The sequence below is a fragment of the Chrysochloris asiatica genome, unplaced genomic scaffold, assembly GCF_000296735.1.
Source record: "Chrysochloris asiatica unplaced genomic scaffold, ChrAsi1.0 scaffold00119, whole genome shotgun sequence".
NCBI lineage: Eukaryota > Metazoa > Chordata > Mammalia > Afrosoricida > Chrysochloridae > Chrysochloris > Chrysochloris asiatica.
The window spans coordinates 7697069-7714892 of record NW_006408637.1 but is presented as its reverse complement, the minus strand read 5'-3'; the positions used below and the strand labels follow the sequence as shown (position 1 = coordinate 7714892).

At 41.8% G+C, this 17824-nt stretch overlaps 1 protein-coding gene across 1 annotated transcript in view; it reads left to right on the top strand.

The window, feature by feature from the left end:
* The first annotated feature begins 5225 nt into the window (after positions 1-5225).
* The window catches only part of SLC35F3 (solute carrier family 35, member F3), an 840786-nt gene continuing 828187 nt past the window's right edge, over positions 5226-17824 (top strand). Inside the window, exons 1-2 of the mRNA XM_006868569.1 lie at positions 5226-5281; positions 5677-5906. Of these exons, the coding sequence (XP_006868631.1) occupies positions 5226-5281; positions 5677-5906 (286 nt within the window). The remainder of the gene's footprint in view (positions 5282-5676; positions 5907-17824) is intronic.

Below are 17824 nucleotides of genomic sequence, written 5' to 3'. Positions count from 1 at the left end.
CTGGTGAAAGGAGACGGAGATAAGACTCTTGTGGTTCAATAGTGAATAATTGCTATCAGGACTGATTGTGAGTGTTGCAAATGTAAAGGTAGACATTTTGTAACAAAAGGAGGGGTGTGGTTGATCTTGCAATACAGGAGCGGAGGACCCTGGGACCATCAAGGGAGAAGAGCTGAGTGTGGGACACTATCCAGAGAAGCAGTGATGCCAGAGATGGAGGCAGTGACGATGACATGGCGAGATGGAGTGGCTGGGGGCGCTGGACTCAAGGAGGGAGAGGGGTTGGGGGCTGGGAGCTGGGGGGCTGGCGTGCAGGGTGTACCTTTTGGTTATTTGAATGGTTAGTATTCCTGAGTGCTTCAGAGTACTTCCAAAACAACAACAACAACAACAACAAACCAGAGGGATTGGAAGCAAACGCTGTTGAATGATGATTCATCCAGGGGATTGTAATCATTGCAATGAAACGAAATACGATAGGATGAATGTAAAGCCGATGTCCTCCCATGTAAACTATCACTTAATTCACAATAAAAAGTTAAAAAAAAAAAATACTGGGAGAAAGCAAAAAGTCTTTAATAATACAGGAAAGAAAGAAAAGACTTGAAATCTTTGGGTATTTTTGTGTAAGGCATCAGATCATCTGTGAATAAAGATAGATTTATTTTGTCCTTTTTCAATTTGGATTCTCTTTCTTGTCTTACTGATCTACCTAGGCCTTTTAGTGCAGTATGGTGTAAGAGATGTGATAATGGGTATCCTTGTCTCACACCTGTTTCTCTATTGAAAATAATGTTGGCTGTTGATTTTACATATGTACACTTAATTATGTTGAGGAATTCCCCTGTATTCCTGTTTTGCTGAGCTTTTATAAAGAAAGCTTGCTAGATTTGATCAAATGCCTGTTCTGCATAAATGAGATATGTGGTTATCTTCCTTTGTTTTACTTATGCGGTTAATCACGTTAACCGCATTTTCTAAATTGATTTTCTAATGTTAAGTCATCTTTGTATTTCTAGTATGGGTTCCATCTGGTCAAAATGTATGATTTTTTTGATATGTTGTTGAATTTTGTTGACTAGAATTTTTTTGAAAACTATTTATTTATTTATTGCGTTTATATTCATGATGGATATTTGCTGAAGTTTTTTTTTTTTTTTTTTGTTGTTGTTATTATCGTTTCGGTATTAGGATGATGCTGACTTCATAGGATTAGTTAAAGACCATTCCTTCCTTTTCTATATTTTGGAAGAGGTTATGTAGAATTGTCCGCTCTTCTCCAAATGTTTGCAAAAATTCCCAGGGAAGACTTCTAGGCCAAGTCTTTTTGTTGTTGGAAGTTTTTAAACTTTATTTATTAGCATTCTATTATTTTAGGTACTCTGTCCACACCTAACCTGAAAGACACACTACAGGCAGACGCAATATGCTAAGGCAGGATTCTTTTATCCACGTAGTTGCCATAAGGCATCCCAAAATCCTTGGAAATGTTGCCAGACTGAAACGAGGGTTTGCTGCCTGTCACTGTAGTCAATCACAGAGACCGGGAGAGATCCAAACCAAGGTTTATTAGCAGAAAGCCAGCAGTCTGGAGGACAGAGAGAATCATTTCTCAAGAACGTCCTGTCCATTATGAAGAGCGGGCACATTATATCGGGTAAGTTACATTTGGAGGTACACTTAATCTATTTTAACATCAAGATAGCATTTTTTAAGGAAAGGAAACAATAAATTAGTACACTTCCTCAAACATTTTACGTTTAGGGTCTCAGCTGCTTAATTCCTGAGATAACATCTGGGAGGGTTTAAGCACATCCTATAGTCTTGGTGTGGCATTGTGGGCTAATGCGTCAGACTTCAAAGTCCTTTGAATTGCAAGGTCTGTGGTTCAAGCTCACCAGCTACTCCTTGGAAACCCTCCCTATACAGGGTCACTATGGGTTGAAATCGCCTCGAAGGCACTTAACAACATTCTCCTTGTGGAGTCCTGGTGTGCAAATGCATTCTCCTTGTGGAGTCCTGTGGGCAAATGCATCAGACTGCAAAGTCCTTTGAACTGCAAGGTCGGTTGTTCAAGCTCACCAGCTTCTCCTTGGGAATCCTATACAGGGTCACTATGGGTTGGAATCCACTCAACTGTGCTTAACAGCAACAACACCACTGTCCTTGTCCTGTTCTTCTTCTAGGACTACAAGGTCATCTTAGCTAATTTATAAACTTCCTCTTTTGCAGGATTCTCATGTGAGACCTAATGACTAAACCAATTCCATCGTGTTTAGGTTGGTAGATCCATGCTATCATAACCACTGAGCCAAACCAGATTGTCAGGCTTTGGGTTCCACCGCTAAGGATAACGTTTCCATCACTGTGTAATCTGTTTATGAAAGGGTAGCAAAGGGCTCCCCAATATTGTATCCAATCTATGTATCTTGAGTATTTATATTTTCCAATAAGAGTCCATTCCTAATATCTATCATACCATTAAAAAGGCAAATAATTTCACCAATAAAAATTACCCATTTCTGTTATTTTCTGTGCCAAAAAAATCACAAGTTTCAGGTGTTGATTGACTACTGGCTCAGAGAAGAACTTGTAGTAACTCCTTCTCCAGCATGTCCTTTCTGATACAATTCTGGCTGACCACCCAGAAAGTAGATTGTTGATTGAAAGGCTGGCTGTTTGTAATTGAAAATGCTTATTGAACACTAAATTAAGCACTGTGTTAAATTCTTAAATGTACTTGAAACCATTTGAGCTTCATAATCATTTGTAGTTCCTATGAAAATTAAGACCCAGAATTGTTAAAGAACTGTCGCTAGGTTATCCAGTTGGTGAATGAAGAAGCCAGTATGTAACCAGCTTACTTCCAATCTTGTGCTACTTATTAAAAAGGGAAAACCCTGGAGAAGAGTGATGTGGCTTTACAAATGCGCACTTCAAAAATATGTCGATATTTTACTAAACACTAAGCTGGATTATGAATGAGATGGCTGTCAAGAAATTGAATTCAAACTTTAGTGGCATTGATAATTATAATAACTAATATCTTTTAAGTATTGATCATGTACTAGGCTCTATTCTAGGCACTTTACAAGAATTAATTCATTTTTTTTCTTTACACCAATCACATGAAGTTATACCTTTTTATACGGAAGAGGGAACTGAGACTTGGAAAGGCTAAGGAAGTTGTCCAGAAAGATAGCAACCTTGGCAAAGACCGAAATCGGTAGCTGAATAGAGAGGCCTGTCTTTTACTGGCTAAACCCAGACCTTCCTTGTGGTCCAGGAAATGTGCCTATTTGGGAAAGCAAGAGGAAGATTCAGAGTTCCCTATATTTTAGTCATTTTGTACCTGAGCAATGATTCTCCAACACTGGTGTGAAGAGTTCACCTAGGGAATTGGATGAAATGCGGAGCTGTCGTGCCCGAACTCACAAATGATGGTTCAGAATCACATTTTCCATGACATCATTAAAATCTATGACAACGGTACTGCTGCTTTTATACCAAGTCAGTAAAAATAATCAGGTCAGTAAAAATAATAGTTTAGAGGGAATATGAATATAGATATGTATACAATGTGGAAAAGCTACACAATATAATTTTAATATAAAAGAACAGTACATGAAGTAGTGACTACAATTGGATACTGATTATGTGAAACATGTATTTTCCTTTTAAAAAAGAAAAGACAAAAGGAATACTCATAGGATCCTAAGTAGTCCTCTTTGGCTGGATAAAGAATATATTCTTTTCTTCACCTGTTTCTCTATTTTCTAAAGTTTCCATATGCTAGTATATATATAATTTTCTTGGTCTGTGTCAAAACTTTATATTTTACAGACTTAACATTTTTTCGAGAATTTTTAGGTTTACTGAGAAATTGTGCAGAAAGTAGAGCAAGTTCCCATATATCTGTCTTCTCTCTGTACCTTGCCGCTCCTATTTTTATTAACATCTTTCAGTCCTGTGGTAATTTGTACTCCTGGTACGAGGCTATAGGATCAGCACTGGAGTACTGTTCAAAACCCCCAGTCGCTTCTCGGAACCCCTATACAGAGTCGACGGTACTTAAAAACAATAAATCAATACTGATACATTACTATTAGCACCTGTTACGAATCGGGCTGCGAACCTTAAGCTCAGCAGTTTGAAGAGAGAAAGATGAGGCTTTCTGCTCCCGTAAAGATTTACAGCCTCGGAAACCCTGTACAGGGTCGCTATGAGTCGGAACCGACTCCACGGCACATAACCACCACTTGTAATCCCATGGTTGTTGACAAATGCATTTTATATATCCTCTTTTATATATATTTTATAACAGAAAGACAACATAATGCAAAGGTAATGAATCACCTAGAGAGAACTGCTTAGAGAAGTAAAGAAAATCCAGAAACCTTACAAGGACTGGGAGCAAAATCAAATGGAGCTGTATGAAGAGAGAACGCATTTCCTCATTGCACCATCGGTGAGAATGCAGCTAGCTCTCTGAGGAGCGGGCGGGGTTGAGAAATCACACAGCGAAACACCCATTCCTGCAGCCAGGTGAGATTCAGAGCCTAGTTTCTGTGCTCTGGATTCAGGTTTATCTTTCCAAGTAGTTTTGCTGAATAACTTTTGAAATGAGGGAGAGAGCGAGTGGAAGGAGAGAGGGCGGTGTAAGGTAGAAAGAGACACTGAACTCCTGTAGTAGGAGCCATAGGAGCTCACAAGTTGTAGGACTGCGGGAGAACCCGCCCCAGGCCCCAAGGTTGCCCGGTGGAGCGTAGACACCCTGCGAAGGGGCAGCAGCGCCCCCACCTGGCTCCTGGGTGCCCGGGAGGTGCACCCCGCCTGCCCAGGTGCCTAGAGAGCAAGCGCTCAGTTCGGAGATCTGTCCCCGCCCTGCTCCCGCGCCACGGCGGAGCTGGCGGGGGTGGGGGTGGCGACGGCTCTCGGCGAGGGGCGCGGCGTTCGCGCGCCTCACGCTCCCTCCCCTCGCTGCAGCGCGCGCCGTAGGCCGGCCGGGGAGCTGGAAGGTCGCTGGCCGCGCCGCGCCTCCATCTCGTCGGACGCTACCGAAGCGCTCGGGGACCGGCCAGTGGGGACACGCTGTGGGCACCGGCGTCAGGGGTCCTTTAGCGGGGACGGCGCCCCTGGGCCCGGCGCCCGCGCGGCTTGAGGAGCTCTGGCCCGGCCCCCGTGTCTGGAGTCTGGGAGCGCCTGGTCCCGCTCCTCCGCTGTCTATGGGTATCCGAGAGTTTCCCAGCGGCGGCGCATCTAGGGGCAAGACCATCGCCATGTGAGTAGCGCCGACCGCGCGTTGGGTGCGGTGGAGGGATAGCGTTCGCTGGGATCGAACCCTGGCAACTGGAGCCTACAGCGTGGAGCGGGGAACGCGGGCAGCGAGAGTGGCTCCCAAGTTGAAGCCAACCTCCTGCTCGCCGCGCTCCCAAACTCGACTGCTAGGAGCGCTGGGGCAGGGCACTGAGCGGGACCGGGCACTGAGACCTCCCCGGACCCAGGAGGACGGGGGCGGCGGGAGGAGATTAGCCCCGGCCCTTTGGCCGTACCTGTCGTCCTCTTGGAGGGCCGCGGCACCCTTCCTCACCCGCACCTGCTATTTCCCCTAAACCTCCTCCTTTCTGCCTTCTCTCCCCCTCCCCCGCCCACCTGTCCTGGTGCTCGTGGCCTCAGTGGCATGAGAAGGTCGCCAGACGTCAGCCCCCGGAGGCTCTCAGACATCAGCCCCCAGCTCCGGCAGCTCAAGTACTTGGTGGTGGACGAGGCCATCAAGGAGGACTTGAAATGGTCGCGCTCGGTGGAGGACCTCACGAGCGGGCCAGTGGGGCTCACTTCTATCGAAGAGCGGATCCTTCGCATCACTGGCTACTATGGCTACCAGCCCTGGGCAGCGAGCTACAAAAGTAAGAAAGCCCCTCACTCCCCCCACCCCCCACCCCAAGCTGGGCCTCTTCTCTTCGATTAGCATAGCAGCCCCTGGAAGCACAGCCCCTCTGTCTCCTGGCAGATATACACCCAAGTTTACAACTTTCAGGAAGATGCCTGGAGATGCCAAGGTGTTTGGAGCTTTCCGATCCATATTATTATATACTTCCTCCTTCACACTTACCTCTTTCTGCATCCGTATTCCCTTATCCCCTGAAGTGTCACAATTTTGGGGGGTGAGTTTGAACCCTTGTTCAAGCACACCTTGAGAAACAGCCACTCAAAGTACCCAGAATCTTGTCTGTCCTGCTGTCTTAAAGCCGTGCCTGTCCCTGGACGGAACTCTGCTGGTCCAGGTGGAGACTGCAGGGTTAGCTGGCCTGGTTTTGAACTCATATCTATGTCCCAGGTCCTGATTTTATGAAGGGCAATTCTTGGGGCCTTTGTTTTTTATTTCAGTTACTCCCTTTGCCTTAGGACTTTATCTGTTCTCTGTGCAGAGATCTTCTAAGGATCGTTTCAGTTATTGGCATTTGTTCCTGCAAGATGAATGGCTGTATGTAGGTGGAGCAGCCGAGATAGTGCCTTGCCAGTGGGCCCCAGCTAATGGCTTTGACCATACTGTAATGAATTACACACACATTACTTTTTCTTTATGTGACATGGCTGCTTTGGTGGGCTTTTTTTTTTTCTTTTTCTTTTTTTGTATTAGGAGACAAAACTTGACTGCAATAATCTTCAGAGTCCCTCAAATATAACTATAATTAGAAGGGTGCAGAATCTTATTTGACTTAGTAAGAAAAGGTTGTCATTTACCTCCTCAGTGGAAAAATTGGTATTTACTGTTTCATTTGCAATTAAGACAAATAGCTTGATGATTTTCAGATGTATTTTTATCCTTCACTGCTTGAAATTGAAACATTCTTTATTGGTTCTTAGGTGGGAAAATCAGGATTTTGTAATCTAATCATGTTGATAGTCGTTTGTTTGTGCATAGATTATCCCTGATACTCTTAATGAGTGGTATGCTGGTAGTTAGCTGGTTAATTTTAAGTCCTATGCATTAAGAAATAAAGGGTTTAGATGCTTTGTTTTCCTGTCCTTACTTGATTTTAAGGGACTATGATGATTACATTTAATTTGGTAGAAACCTAAAAGGTTATCTGGGTTTCCTGTTTGCTCCTGCCTCTGCTGCTAAAACAATACCAGATCTACTGGTTTTGGGATTAAACAGAAGAAGTATAATCCTAAATTCTCTTTTCTGCTATAAAACACCTGGAATAGGATAATAAAAATTGAAATCCAGTGGAATCAATGCCAGTAAGTGGTCCTTGTAGACACTGTTGAATTGGTATGTGTTTTGCCTGTATATTCTCAACAACGTAGGTACAATGTATTTTCTAAAAACCCATTGGGAACCATTTTTCTTGTGGCTACAGATAAATCAATCTTTCACGTTGTGGTTCTCCTTTCCCTAATAACTCAAGACAATGGTACAAATTATAGTCTTCCTGGAGTCATCTGTTTATCCCCTTATGTCATAATAAGGTTCATCTTTATAATTCTGTCTGTGACTGATCCCATGTGTTTGGTGGGAGTTATCACCAAGCTTCATAACTTTGAGGGTCAGCAGGAAACTTGCAGCATTGATGACTGCTTTGGTGCCAACACACTTTATAGTTGTTGTTGTTGTTGGTGTACTGTGGAGTTGGTTCTGACTCATAGTGACCCTGTATAGGGTTTCTGAGGCTGTAAATCTTTACGGGAGCAGAAAGCCTCATCTTTCTTCTGTGGAACTGCTGGTAGTTTCGAACTGCTGACCTTGAGGTTAGCAGCCTGACTTGTAACTACTATGCTACCAGAGCTCCTTATTTTGTAATTATGACAGGAGAAAGGCCATATGATAATTGAGCCCCTTTTACTAACAGAGGTATGATAAGTACTCTCTCTCTGAGCATGTGTAAGGTATAAATATTAGTAGACAAAGCTACAGTGATCACCGGGATATGAAAAAGTCCATTGACTACAGTCTATTCCTACAAGGATTCTTTATCTCAAGGTATTTCCTTCTTACTATAAACTGATCATTTGAATCAATTGGATTTTAATTTAAAATTTAGAGAGATTCATGGTGTGGTGCTGTAGGATAAGCACTGAACTGCTAACTTCAAGGTCGACAGTTCAAACCCACTAGCTGCTCCATGGGAACCCTATATTGGGCCGCTATGAGTTGGAACCAACTTGACAGCACTTAACAATAACAACATTTTACATTGTATCTAAAGAGGTTCTAGAGACGCATTTTCACTGTTTGCTATTTCTACCTAACTAGAAAAAAAATTATTAATAAAGAGGCTCACTGCCCTACAGGTATTAGCTAATTATTTTATTTGTTGAGTAATGACCATACTTAACAAACTGGGAGAGAAAATGATCACAAAGGAATATTCTCATGATCTCTAGATCAAGTTATAGGATGTTCCAAGCTGGGTACTTAACCTTAGAATGTCCGTCACCTGACAGCCACCTTTAAAGTGGTTTATCTGCATCCCAACTGAAAGAGTTGCCAAGTGACAGTTTCTAGATGATTTGATAAATACAAGCAGCTGTTTTTACAGCAGCAGAAATTGATTTCATGACAAGATATTCTTAACTTTTAGATTTCATTTCAGGTGGCATGATAAATGAAGTATTTCTAAATAGTGCAGACATGATCTTTGCTCAGTATTCTCAACATTACCAGAAATAATCACAAATTTCAATATAGACAATATTGAACTTTTTGTAAGTCATTGTTTTCTCTTTTAAAAAAAAAATTCTTAAAGGTCCTGGGTTTGAGAGGGATGGTTTGTGTGGAACACTGAACTGAGAAGTGAACTAGAAGGTTCTGAATTCCTCCTCTCAGTAGCTAAGTTATTTTGAAGCAACATCTTTATGTTTCTAAACCAAACTGGTTGGCAGGATTTTTGGTGATTCTTTGCACCCCCAGCTCTGAGCTTGTCCAGAGTCCATAGCAGTTGCTGAATTAAATTAGTATTTGTTGATTGAATGAATGCATGCTGCCTGAAATATTGGCCCCTTTGAATGTGTCTTTTTTGGTAATCTGTATATTTGCATATATTTACATAGATGTGATAACCTTTTAGTTTGTTAGAGACATTGTTGGTTTTTACAACACCGCAGGGCAGGGTTGTTACTGTCACCTAATAGGGAGAAGCCAGGGACGCTGCCAGTAATTTTTTATGATTAATTCTTTGTGCTGGCTTTCGGTTTGGAATCACTTTAATCTTCCCTTGTTCTTCCACACTAAATGCCACCCTTGGCTTTCTGATCCCCCGACAAGAGCCCAATTCTTGATGACAAGCTTTGGTTTACATCAGGGTTTCTGATTCCCAATGCCATTGACCTTCATTTCTATCATTCATTGCTGTAAGGGGTTGTTGTATGCATTGTAGGATATTTAGCAGCATTCCTGGCCTCTCCCTATGAGATGACAGTAGCAACCGTGCCCTACCAAGTTGAGGAAACCAAAAATGCCTCTAACAAGTTAACCAGTTATCGCTGAATCAGTTCTAACTAACTGTGACCCCCTACAAGGTCGGTGGTTCAAGCTCACCAGCTGCTCCACAGAAACCCTGTACAGGATTACTATGGGTTGGAACCGACTTGACAGCAGTTAGCAACTACGGCAATGTGTCAGAGTAGATCTGTGTTTTATAGCGTTTTCAATGGCTGATTTTTGTATGTCTAGGTGGATTTGAACTGCAAATCTTTCTGTTACTAGATCAACACTTAACCAGTTATGCCTCAAAAATGCTCTGGGCATTATCAAATGCTCCACCCACCCCAGGGGGCAAAGTCGCCTTCTGTTGAGAACGAGTTTAGTCCAAAGCCCAAATTTGTGCGCCATGTGACCTGCTACACTGGCAGGCCTGCCTTCTGAATTCCTGGACTCTCATTGCCTGTCTTTCTGGACCTCTTCTTTGGCTTTTGTGGTGAGTTAGATTCAAATAGGAAATGCTTTGGCTCCGTACTACAGGCACTGGGCTGTGGACCACAAGATACATGGTTCGAGTCCACCACCCACTCCATGGGAGAAAGATGAGGCTTTCTGCTCCTGAGAATATGTAAAGCCTCAGGAACCCTAGACAGGGTCCCTATGATTCAGAACCACCTTACCAACAGCAATGGTAGATTCAAATAAATAGCCACTTGATGCTTTAAAAAGCCTATTGCTTCTTCAGCTAACACGATTCTCTATCGACTCACCATAAATGAGACCCTGTAGAAAGTACTTCAGAAATCAGAACATTTGGATAGTGTTTCTTAATGACTTCCTTTCTCATCTCACTTTTTAACAAAGAAGAGAACATGCCAACTGCAATATCTTCTGTGCTGTCCACCTCTTCCTCTTCCCAGCTCTCATGCTGATTGATACCAATTTGGGAGAAGACGGCTATAGAAGGGAGGAGAATGGGCAAATATCTAGAAGACCTTATCTGTATAAGGAATCGTCAGACTGAAGTGTTTGGTTCTCCAGGGGACTTCGTGGCATTTCAGCACAGAAATGAGTGAAGTAGCATTTCTTTTCTTTTCTTTTAAGTTTTTATTGTGAATTGAGTGATAGTTTACATGGGAGAGCATCAGCTTTACATTCATCCTATCGTATTTTGTTTCATTGCAATGATTACAGTCCCTTCCATGCATTATCTTTCAACAACATTTGCTTCCATCCCATGTTTTTTTTTTTTTTTAATGTACACCGAAACACTCAGGAATATATAATCATTCAAACAACCAAAGGATATGCCCTGCATGCTAGCCCCCCTGGCCACCAGCACACAGCCCCTCCCCAACCGCTCCATCTCTCCACATCATCATCTCTGCCTCCATCTCTGGCATTGCTGTTTCTCTGGGTAGGATCCCGCACTCCACTCTTCTCCCTTGATGTTCCCAGGGACCTCCGCTCCTGAACTGCAAGATCAACCATTCCCTCCTTTTGTTAAAATACATCTACCTTTACATTTGCAACCCTCACAATCAGTCTTGGTAGCAATTATTCAGAAGTAGCATTTCTTGTAGTTACCTGAGAGTGCCTGTTAGCAGAATAAAGGAATATCTGTAATGCTCCTTTGTGTTCACTTAGTAAACCTTTACTGAGACTTTAGTATATGGCAAAAAATAGAGATAAGTAATGGGCTGTGACGCCCACTGGTTCAGTGGGCCCTCATTAGCCTTAATGAGGCATTCTGATAGCCCAGAACCCAGGTGTAGAAATAGGTACATTACGGGTGATTGCTTACATTTAGCAGAAATATTTGTCTTTGCAAAAGGTTTCTTGAAAGACTGTTTTTAAATGTGAACACTTTTCTAGGATTTTTTTTTTTTTTTTTTTTTTTAAGAAACAGTTTTTGTTTTTGGTCGGGGGTAAAGGGAGAAGGCCATGTTTATAGCATTAAAATGACATATAGTTATCTTTTGAGTGGATTATTTACATTACGTGTGCTAGTTTGTTCAAATAACACACACACATATATATGTATATATAATGTTTTATTGTGAATTATGGGATTATGTGATAGTTTACATGGGAGAACATTAGCTTTACCTTCATCCTATCATATATCATTTCACTGCCATGGTTACAGTCCCCTCCATGCATCATCAACCAACCAGCCCCTTTGCCTCTCTGGGTCTAGAGTTCCCAGCTGTTCCATCTCTCCACCTCATCGTCTCTGCCTCCATCTCTGGCGTCACTCTTTCTCTGTGTAGGGTCCTGCACTCTGCTCTTCTCCTTTGATGGTCCTAGTATAGATCTATATTTTAAAGCATGTGGTGGATTTACTTTTTAATCACATGTAGAGTTGTTGTTCGGTGCCATCAAGTTGGTACCAACTCATACTGACCTTAAGCACAACAGAATGAATCACTGCCCAGTCCTAGGCCAACCTCACAATTGTTGCCATGCTTGAGCCCATTGATGCTGCCACTCTGTCAGTCCATCTCTCTGGGGGTTTTCCTCTGACCCTCTACCTTAACAAACATGATATCCTTTTCCAGTGACTGGTCCCTCCTGACAATATGTCCGAAGTCTGAGAGACGAAAGAATAGAGGGCACTTCGTCCCAAATAAGCAGCTTAGGATGTGTCTGATCACCCAGTGTTTAGCCACACCAGCTTGCCTTTGTCGATGGGAACCTTGGAAAGGCTTCACAGAACCCCACAGAATCCCAAGTAAAACCCTGCTTTACTGGGTGGAAGTTTTGTAGTCCAAGTGGAAGAAAAATGTAGGTTGCTGAAAAAACACATGTAATGGTGAGGACATTGCATGTTTCAGGATGCTCCCAATTTAAATATTGTAAAGAGCTTGTATGAGATGTGGTGGGTGGGTTCGTACCAAAAGAGTACTCTCTATGCACTTTCAGAATGAGTGATGAGTAGGTTGCTGACATCGGTATCAGCTCTAACTGGAACAGTGGCCCGCAGTACAATTGAAATCATGGTGAGCAACTCCTGTTTGATTTTCCCCAAATAGTTCAGGTCAGGTCAGCAATTCAAAACTGACCCACTTTGTAAGCGATTCATAATTTGGTTGTAAAAGTTTATTCTAGAATTGAGCTTGGTATATGAAATAGACCGTGGCGTATGAGATACAAGATTGAACAAATTTTTTAAATAAAAGGAGTTGGAGGGTAGGGTGGTAAGCATTGTTGTCACTAGGTGACATTGAGTAGACTCCAACTCATCACGACCCTATGCACAACAAACTGAGAAGAGGACTTAAAATACGTACTGATGAAGATCAAAACCACAGTCTCCAGTATGGGTTGCACCTAAATGTAAAGAAAACAAAATCCTAATCAATGGACCAATAAATCATTGCCAGTTTATCACTTTGGGGGATCGTCTCAATTTCGCTGACCTTCCATGCCACCAAGCATGATGTCCTTCTCTAAGAACTGATCTCTCCTGATACTGTGTCCAAATATGAGATGAAGTCTAGCCGTGCTGGCTTCTAAGGAGCATATGGCTGGCTGTCCTTTGAAGACGCAGATCTGTTTGTTCTTCTGTCGGTCCATGGTACTTTTAATTTTCTTCTCTGACATCATAGCTCAAATATATCAGTTCTTCTACGGTCTTCCTTATTCACTGACGAGCTTTCGCATGCATATGAGGTTATTGAAAATACCATGGCTTGGGTCAAGAGCATCTTAGTCTTCAAACTGACATCTTTGCGCTTGAATACTTACAGAGAGAGATCTTGTACAGCAGATTTGCCTAATGCATTAGGCTGTTTGATTTCCTAATTAATTCTTCCATGAGTGTTGATAGTGGATCCAAACAAAATGAAGTCTTTGACAACTTCAGTGTTCACTCCGTTTATCATGATGTTATTTATTGGTACATTGGTGAGGAGTTTTGTTTTCTTAACATTAATGTGCAACCCATTCTGAAGGCTGTGGTCTTCGATCTTCATCAGTAGGTATTTGAAGTCCTCTTCTCTTGCAGCATGCAACACTGTATCATCTGCAGGTTGTTACTGAGTCTTCCTGCAATCCTGTTGCCACATTCTTCTTCATACACCCAGCGTCATGGATTATTTGCTCCACATACAGATTGACTAAGTATAGTAAAGAAATACACACAGTGGAAACCTTTGCATAGTCGGTAAAGAATTGGTGAAAATCTTTCTGGTAGTCTCTGTTTTCAGCCAAGATCCATGTGCTGTCAGTAATTATATCCCTTTTAACATTTCCTCATCTAAAGGTGTCTTGAACTGTTAGCAGTTCCTGTCAATGTACGGTTGCAGCCATGCCTGAATTATTTTTAGCAGTATTTTACTTGCATGTGATAGTAATGATATTGCTAGATGATTTTGGCATTTTGTTGGGTCACCTCTCTTTGGAATAGGCACAAATATGGATCTCTTCCAATCAGTTGGCTAAGTAGCCGTCTTCCAATTTTTTTGTAGATAGGTGAGTGCCTCTAGTGCTGCATCAGCTTGTTGAAAGATTTCAGTTTATATTCCAGAGATTCCTGGAGCCTTGTTCATTGCCAATGCCTTCAGTACACCGTGGACTTCTTCCTTCAGTACCACTGGCTCTTGATCATATGCTGCTTCTTCAAATGGTTGAACAGCAACCATTTGTTTTTGTACAGTGACTCTTTGTATGCCTTCCATCTTCTTTTAGTACTTTCTGCCCATAGAATCCTTCAGTATCGTAAGTTGAGGCTTGAATTTTTCCTCATTTCTGAACGTGTTCATCCCTTTTGGTTTTCTAACTCCAGGTCTATGCACATTTCATTATAATATTTGACTTTGTCTTCTCAAACTTCCCTTTGATATTTTCTGTTCAGTTCTTTTACCTCCTCGTTACTTCCATTTTCCTTAGCATCCAAACACGGCAGAACATGTTTCAAAGTCTCTTCTGGAATCCATTTTGGTCTTTTCCTGCTTTGTTGTCTTCTGAATGACCTCCTGCTTTCTTTCTGTATGATGTTGTTCTTGATGTCATCCCACAGGTCTTCTAGTCTTTGTTCATTAGTGTCTACTGCATCAAAGCTGTTCTTGAGAGAATCTGTAAATTCAGGTGTGATCGGTTAAAGGTCACATTTTGGTTCTAGTGGATTTGATTTAATTTTCTGCCTTTGGCCTTGTTTTAGTTGATAATATGGAGCTTTTCCACCCTCTCTTCCTACAGTTGTAGTCAATTTGATTTGATTTAATTTTCTGCCTTTGGCCTTGTTTTGATTGGTAATATGGAGCTTCTCCACCATCTCTTCCCACCTTTGTAGTCAATTTGATTTCTGTGTATTCCATATGGTGAGATCCATGTGTATACCTGTCTTTTATGATGTTTTAACAAGGTATTTGCAGTGAATAAGTTATTGGTCTTGAAAAATTCTGTCATGTGAGTTCCAGCATCATTTCTACTACCAAGACCATATCTTCCAACTAGTGATCCTTCCTCATGGTTTCATTCCGGAACACTTAATCATGCTCTCGTTGTTGTTTAGTGCTGTTGAGTCATTTCTGACTGACAGTGTCCCTGTATAGGGTTTCCAAGGAGTAACATGAATTTGAACTGCCTACCTTGTGGTTAAAACTAACTTTGCAGTCCAGTGCATTAATCCACAGCACTATATAGATCAAGAGGCAGTTGTACATACAGAACAAACAAACCCTGAATGGTATACAATTAGGAAAGCTGTGCGCCAGGTTTGTATTCTTTCACCATACTTATTCAGTCTGTATGCTGAGAAAATAATCTGAGAAACTGGATTATACGAAGAAAAACATGACATTAATATTGTTGGAAGAGTCATTAACAACCTGTGATATGTGCAGATGATACATCCTTGTGCTGAAAGTGAAGAGGACTTAAAGTACTGATAAAGATCAAAGGCCACAGCCTTTGGTATGGGTTGCATCTCAAAGAAAAGAAGAATCCTCACCACTGGACCAATAAATAACCTCCTGATAAGTGCAGAAAAGTTTGAAGTTGTCAATGACTGCATTTTGCTTGACATCAACACGCACGGAAGCAGCAGTCAAGAAATCAAACAACATATTGCATTAGGCAAATGTGCTGCATAAGACCTCTTTAAAGTGTTCAAGAGCAAAGATGTCAGTTTGAGGAGTATGGTGCAATGGTATTTTCAAGCTGTGGTATTTTCAAAATAATCTCATATGCGTGTGAAAGCCGGACAATGAATAAAGAAGATTGTAGATGAATCAATGTGTTTGAGTTATGGGGAAGAAGGCAAATATTAACAGTACTATGGACTGACATTAGAATAAACAAATCTGTGTTGAAAGAAGTACAGCCAGGATGCTCTTTAGAAGCCAGGATAGCCTGACTCTTATACCTCAGACATATTATCAAGAGGGACTAGTCCCTGGAAAAGTATATCATGCTTGTTCCATGAAAAAGAGGAAGACCGCCAATGAGATGAATTGTCACAGTTGCAGCAAGAACAGGCTCAAGTGTAGCAACAATTATGAGGTTGGCATAGGACTGGGCAGTGTTTTGTTGTATTGTGCATAAGGTCGCCATGAGTTGGTACCACCTTGACAACACCTAACAGCAACAGCAACACATTCCATGATTTACTAATGGATGTTTGCAGCTGTTTCTCCTCTTTTTGAATTCTGAGGGTCCTGAAAGTGTCACTCCATTCTTGTCACCATAGTCAGTTCTTCCCCAGTCATATTTTGGGTGCCTTCCAACCTGAGAGGCGCATCTGCTGGCACTGTATCTGACAATCTTCTGGTGCTATTCATAATGTTTCCAAATTCTGCTTTTGGGTGCTCTCTTGACAGTGTTCCCCTGGTAGTCCCAAGGATTTTAGTGGCTAAACACGAAGAAGCAGTCTGCCTCTCCTTCATCCTAGTCTGTTTTCATCTGGAAGCTCAGCTGAAACCTGTCCACCATGGGTGACCCTGCTGGTATTTAAAATGTCAGTGGCATAGCTTCCAGAATCACAGCAGCACACAAGCCACCACAGTGCAACAAACTGACAGATGTGAAGTGGTGATGAACATTAGATCGCAGTCTTTTCTAATTTCCCAGACAGTAAATTTAATTTCTCACTTTAAATAGATAACAGTAATTATTTTTCTGAGATTTAGTAAAGTTAAAATGTGGAGCTATTAACTTTTAAGGACACATGCTTCTCAGTCTGCTCAGGTCAGTGATGGTGGGATATAATTCCTTTTTTATCTGGCTAGGAAGAACATGGGGGCTAAAATAACAATAAGAATGTGGTATGTCTTTCTGAGAATAATTAGAACAGACATCTTTGGAATGTCTTCTTAGTTCAAAGTGATCCACTTACCTGCCCTATGTCACACCCGAACAAACTTATATCATGTAAGCTCCGTCCTCCAGGCCAAGGCTGATTAGGCCAGTGTGGACTCGTGACTCACACTGACTCAGTCAGTTCCTCTTTCCTTGGAATTTGAGAATAAATTTAGGAGTTTTTAGACAGGTGTATAAGACAGCCCAGAGAGAGCCTTGGCAATTTCCAGACTCCATCCTGTGTCCTACTTCCCTCCTAGTCAAAATGTCACTGAAGACTTTTAAATACTACAAGATACCACGGTTGTAGTGCATAGCCCTATTACCTGTTAGGGAACCACAACCCCTATCTGAATAAGATTCATGAGTCATTTTCATTGAGGTCCTTGCAGAGCAAAGCAAGCATATATAGACCAAAGAATTTTCAGCTGGAAATAAATCCTTTCCTGATTGCTAAGATCATAGAGCAGGCCCCGCAGCCACCATCACTGAAAAGCTTCTGGATGGGGTGGACATCCAGAGAAGGCTGTAGCCCCTTGATCTGTGGCAGGGAGTGAACTATATTTTCTCCCTGTGATTTCTCCTGGTTCAATTCATTGGTGAATGTGTATTGATCAGTAGACTAAGGGATCAATTTTGTTTTATTTAGAAAGGGACTTGTGCAATTAGGGACTTGGTGAATTCTTTTGGTTAATAATGGCACTACATCCTTGAACATTGCCTAGGATGTGGGCACATGTTTCCCTGTCAAACAGCTTGAGATATCCTAATTTATAACAGCATTTGAGAATGTAGGTAGGAAATAAATTGCTTGACTCAAGTGATTCACAGTGCAGAAGGATGGAGTATGTTTTTGTCACTCCTGAGACATAAAGATGTTCAGTATAACTTCTCAGAATGCTTTTCTGGTTTTGGTCAATGTTTTTGGTGACATTTAAATTATCTTCTTGTCTTTCTGCTGTGTGTCATCATACAGTTCTTGACTGGATAAGAATCCACTAGGAAATTATTTTTTTCTGTTTCCCCAGTTACTTTCTAACAATAAAATGTTATAAAAATGTGAGGTTAGAGGAGAACAAACAAGATGGTGGGTCA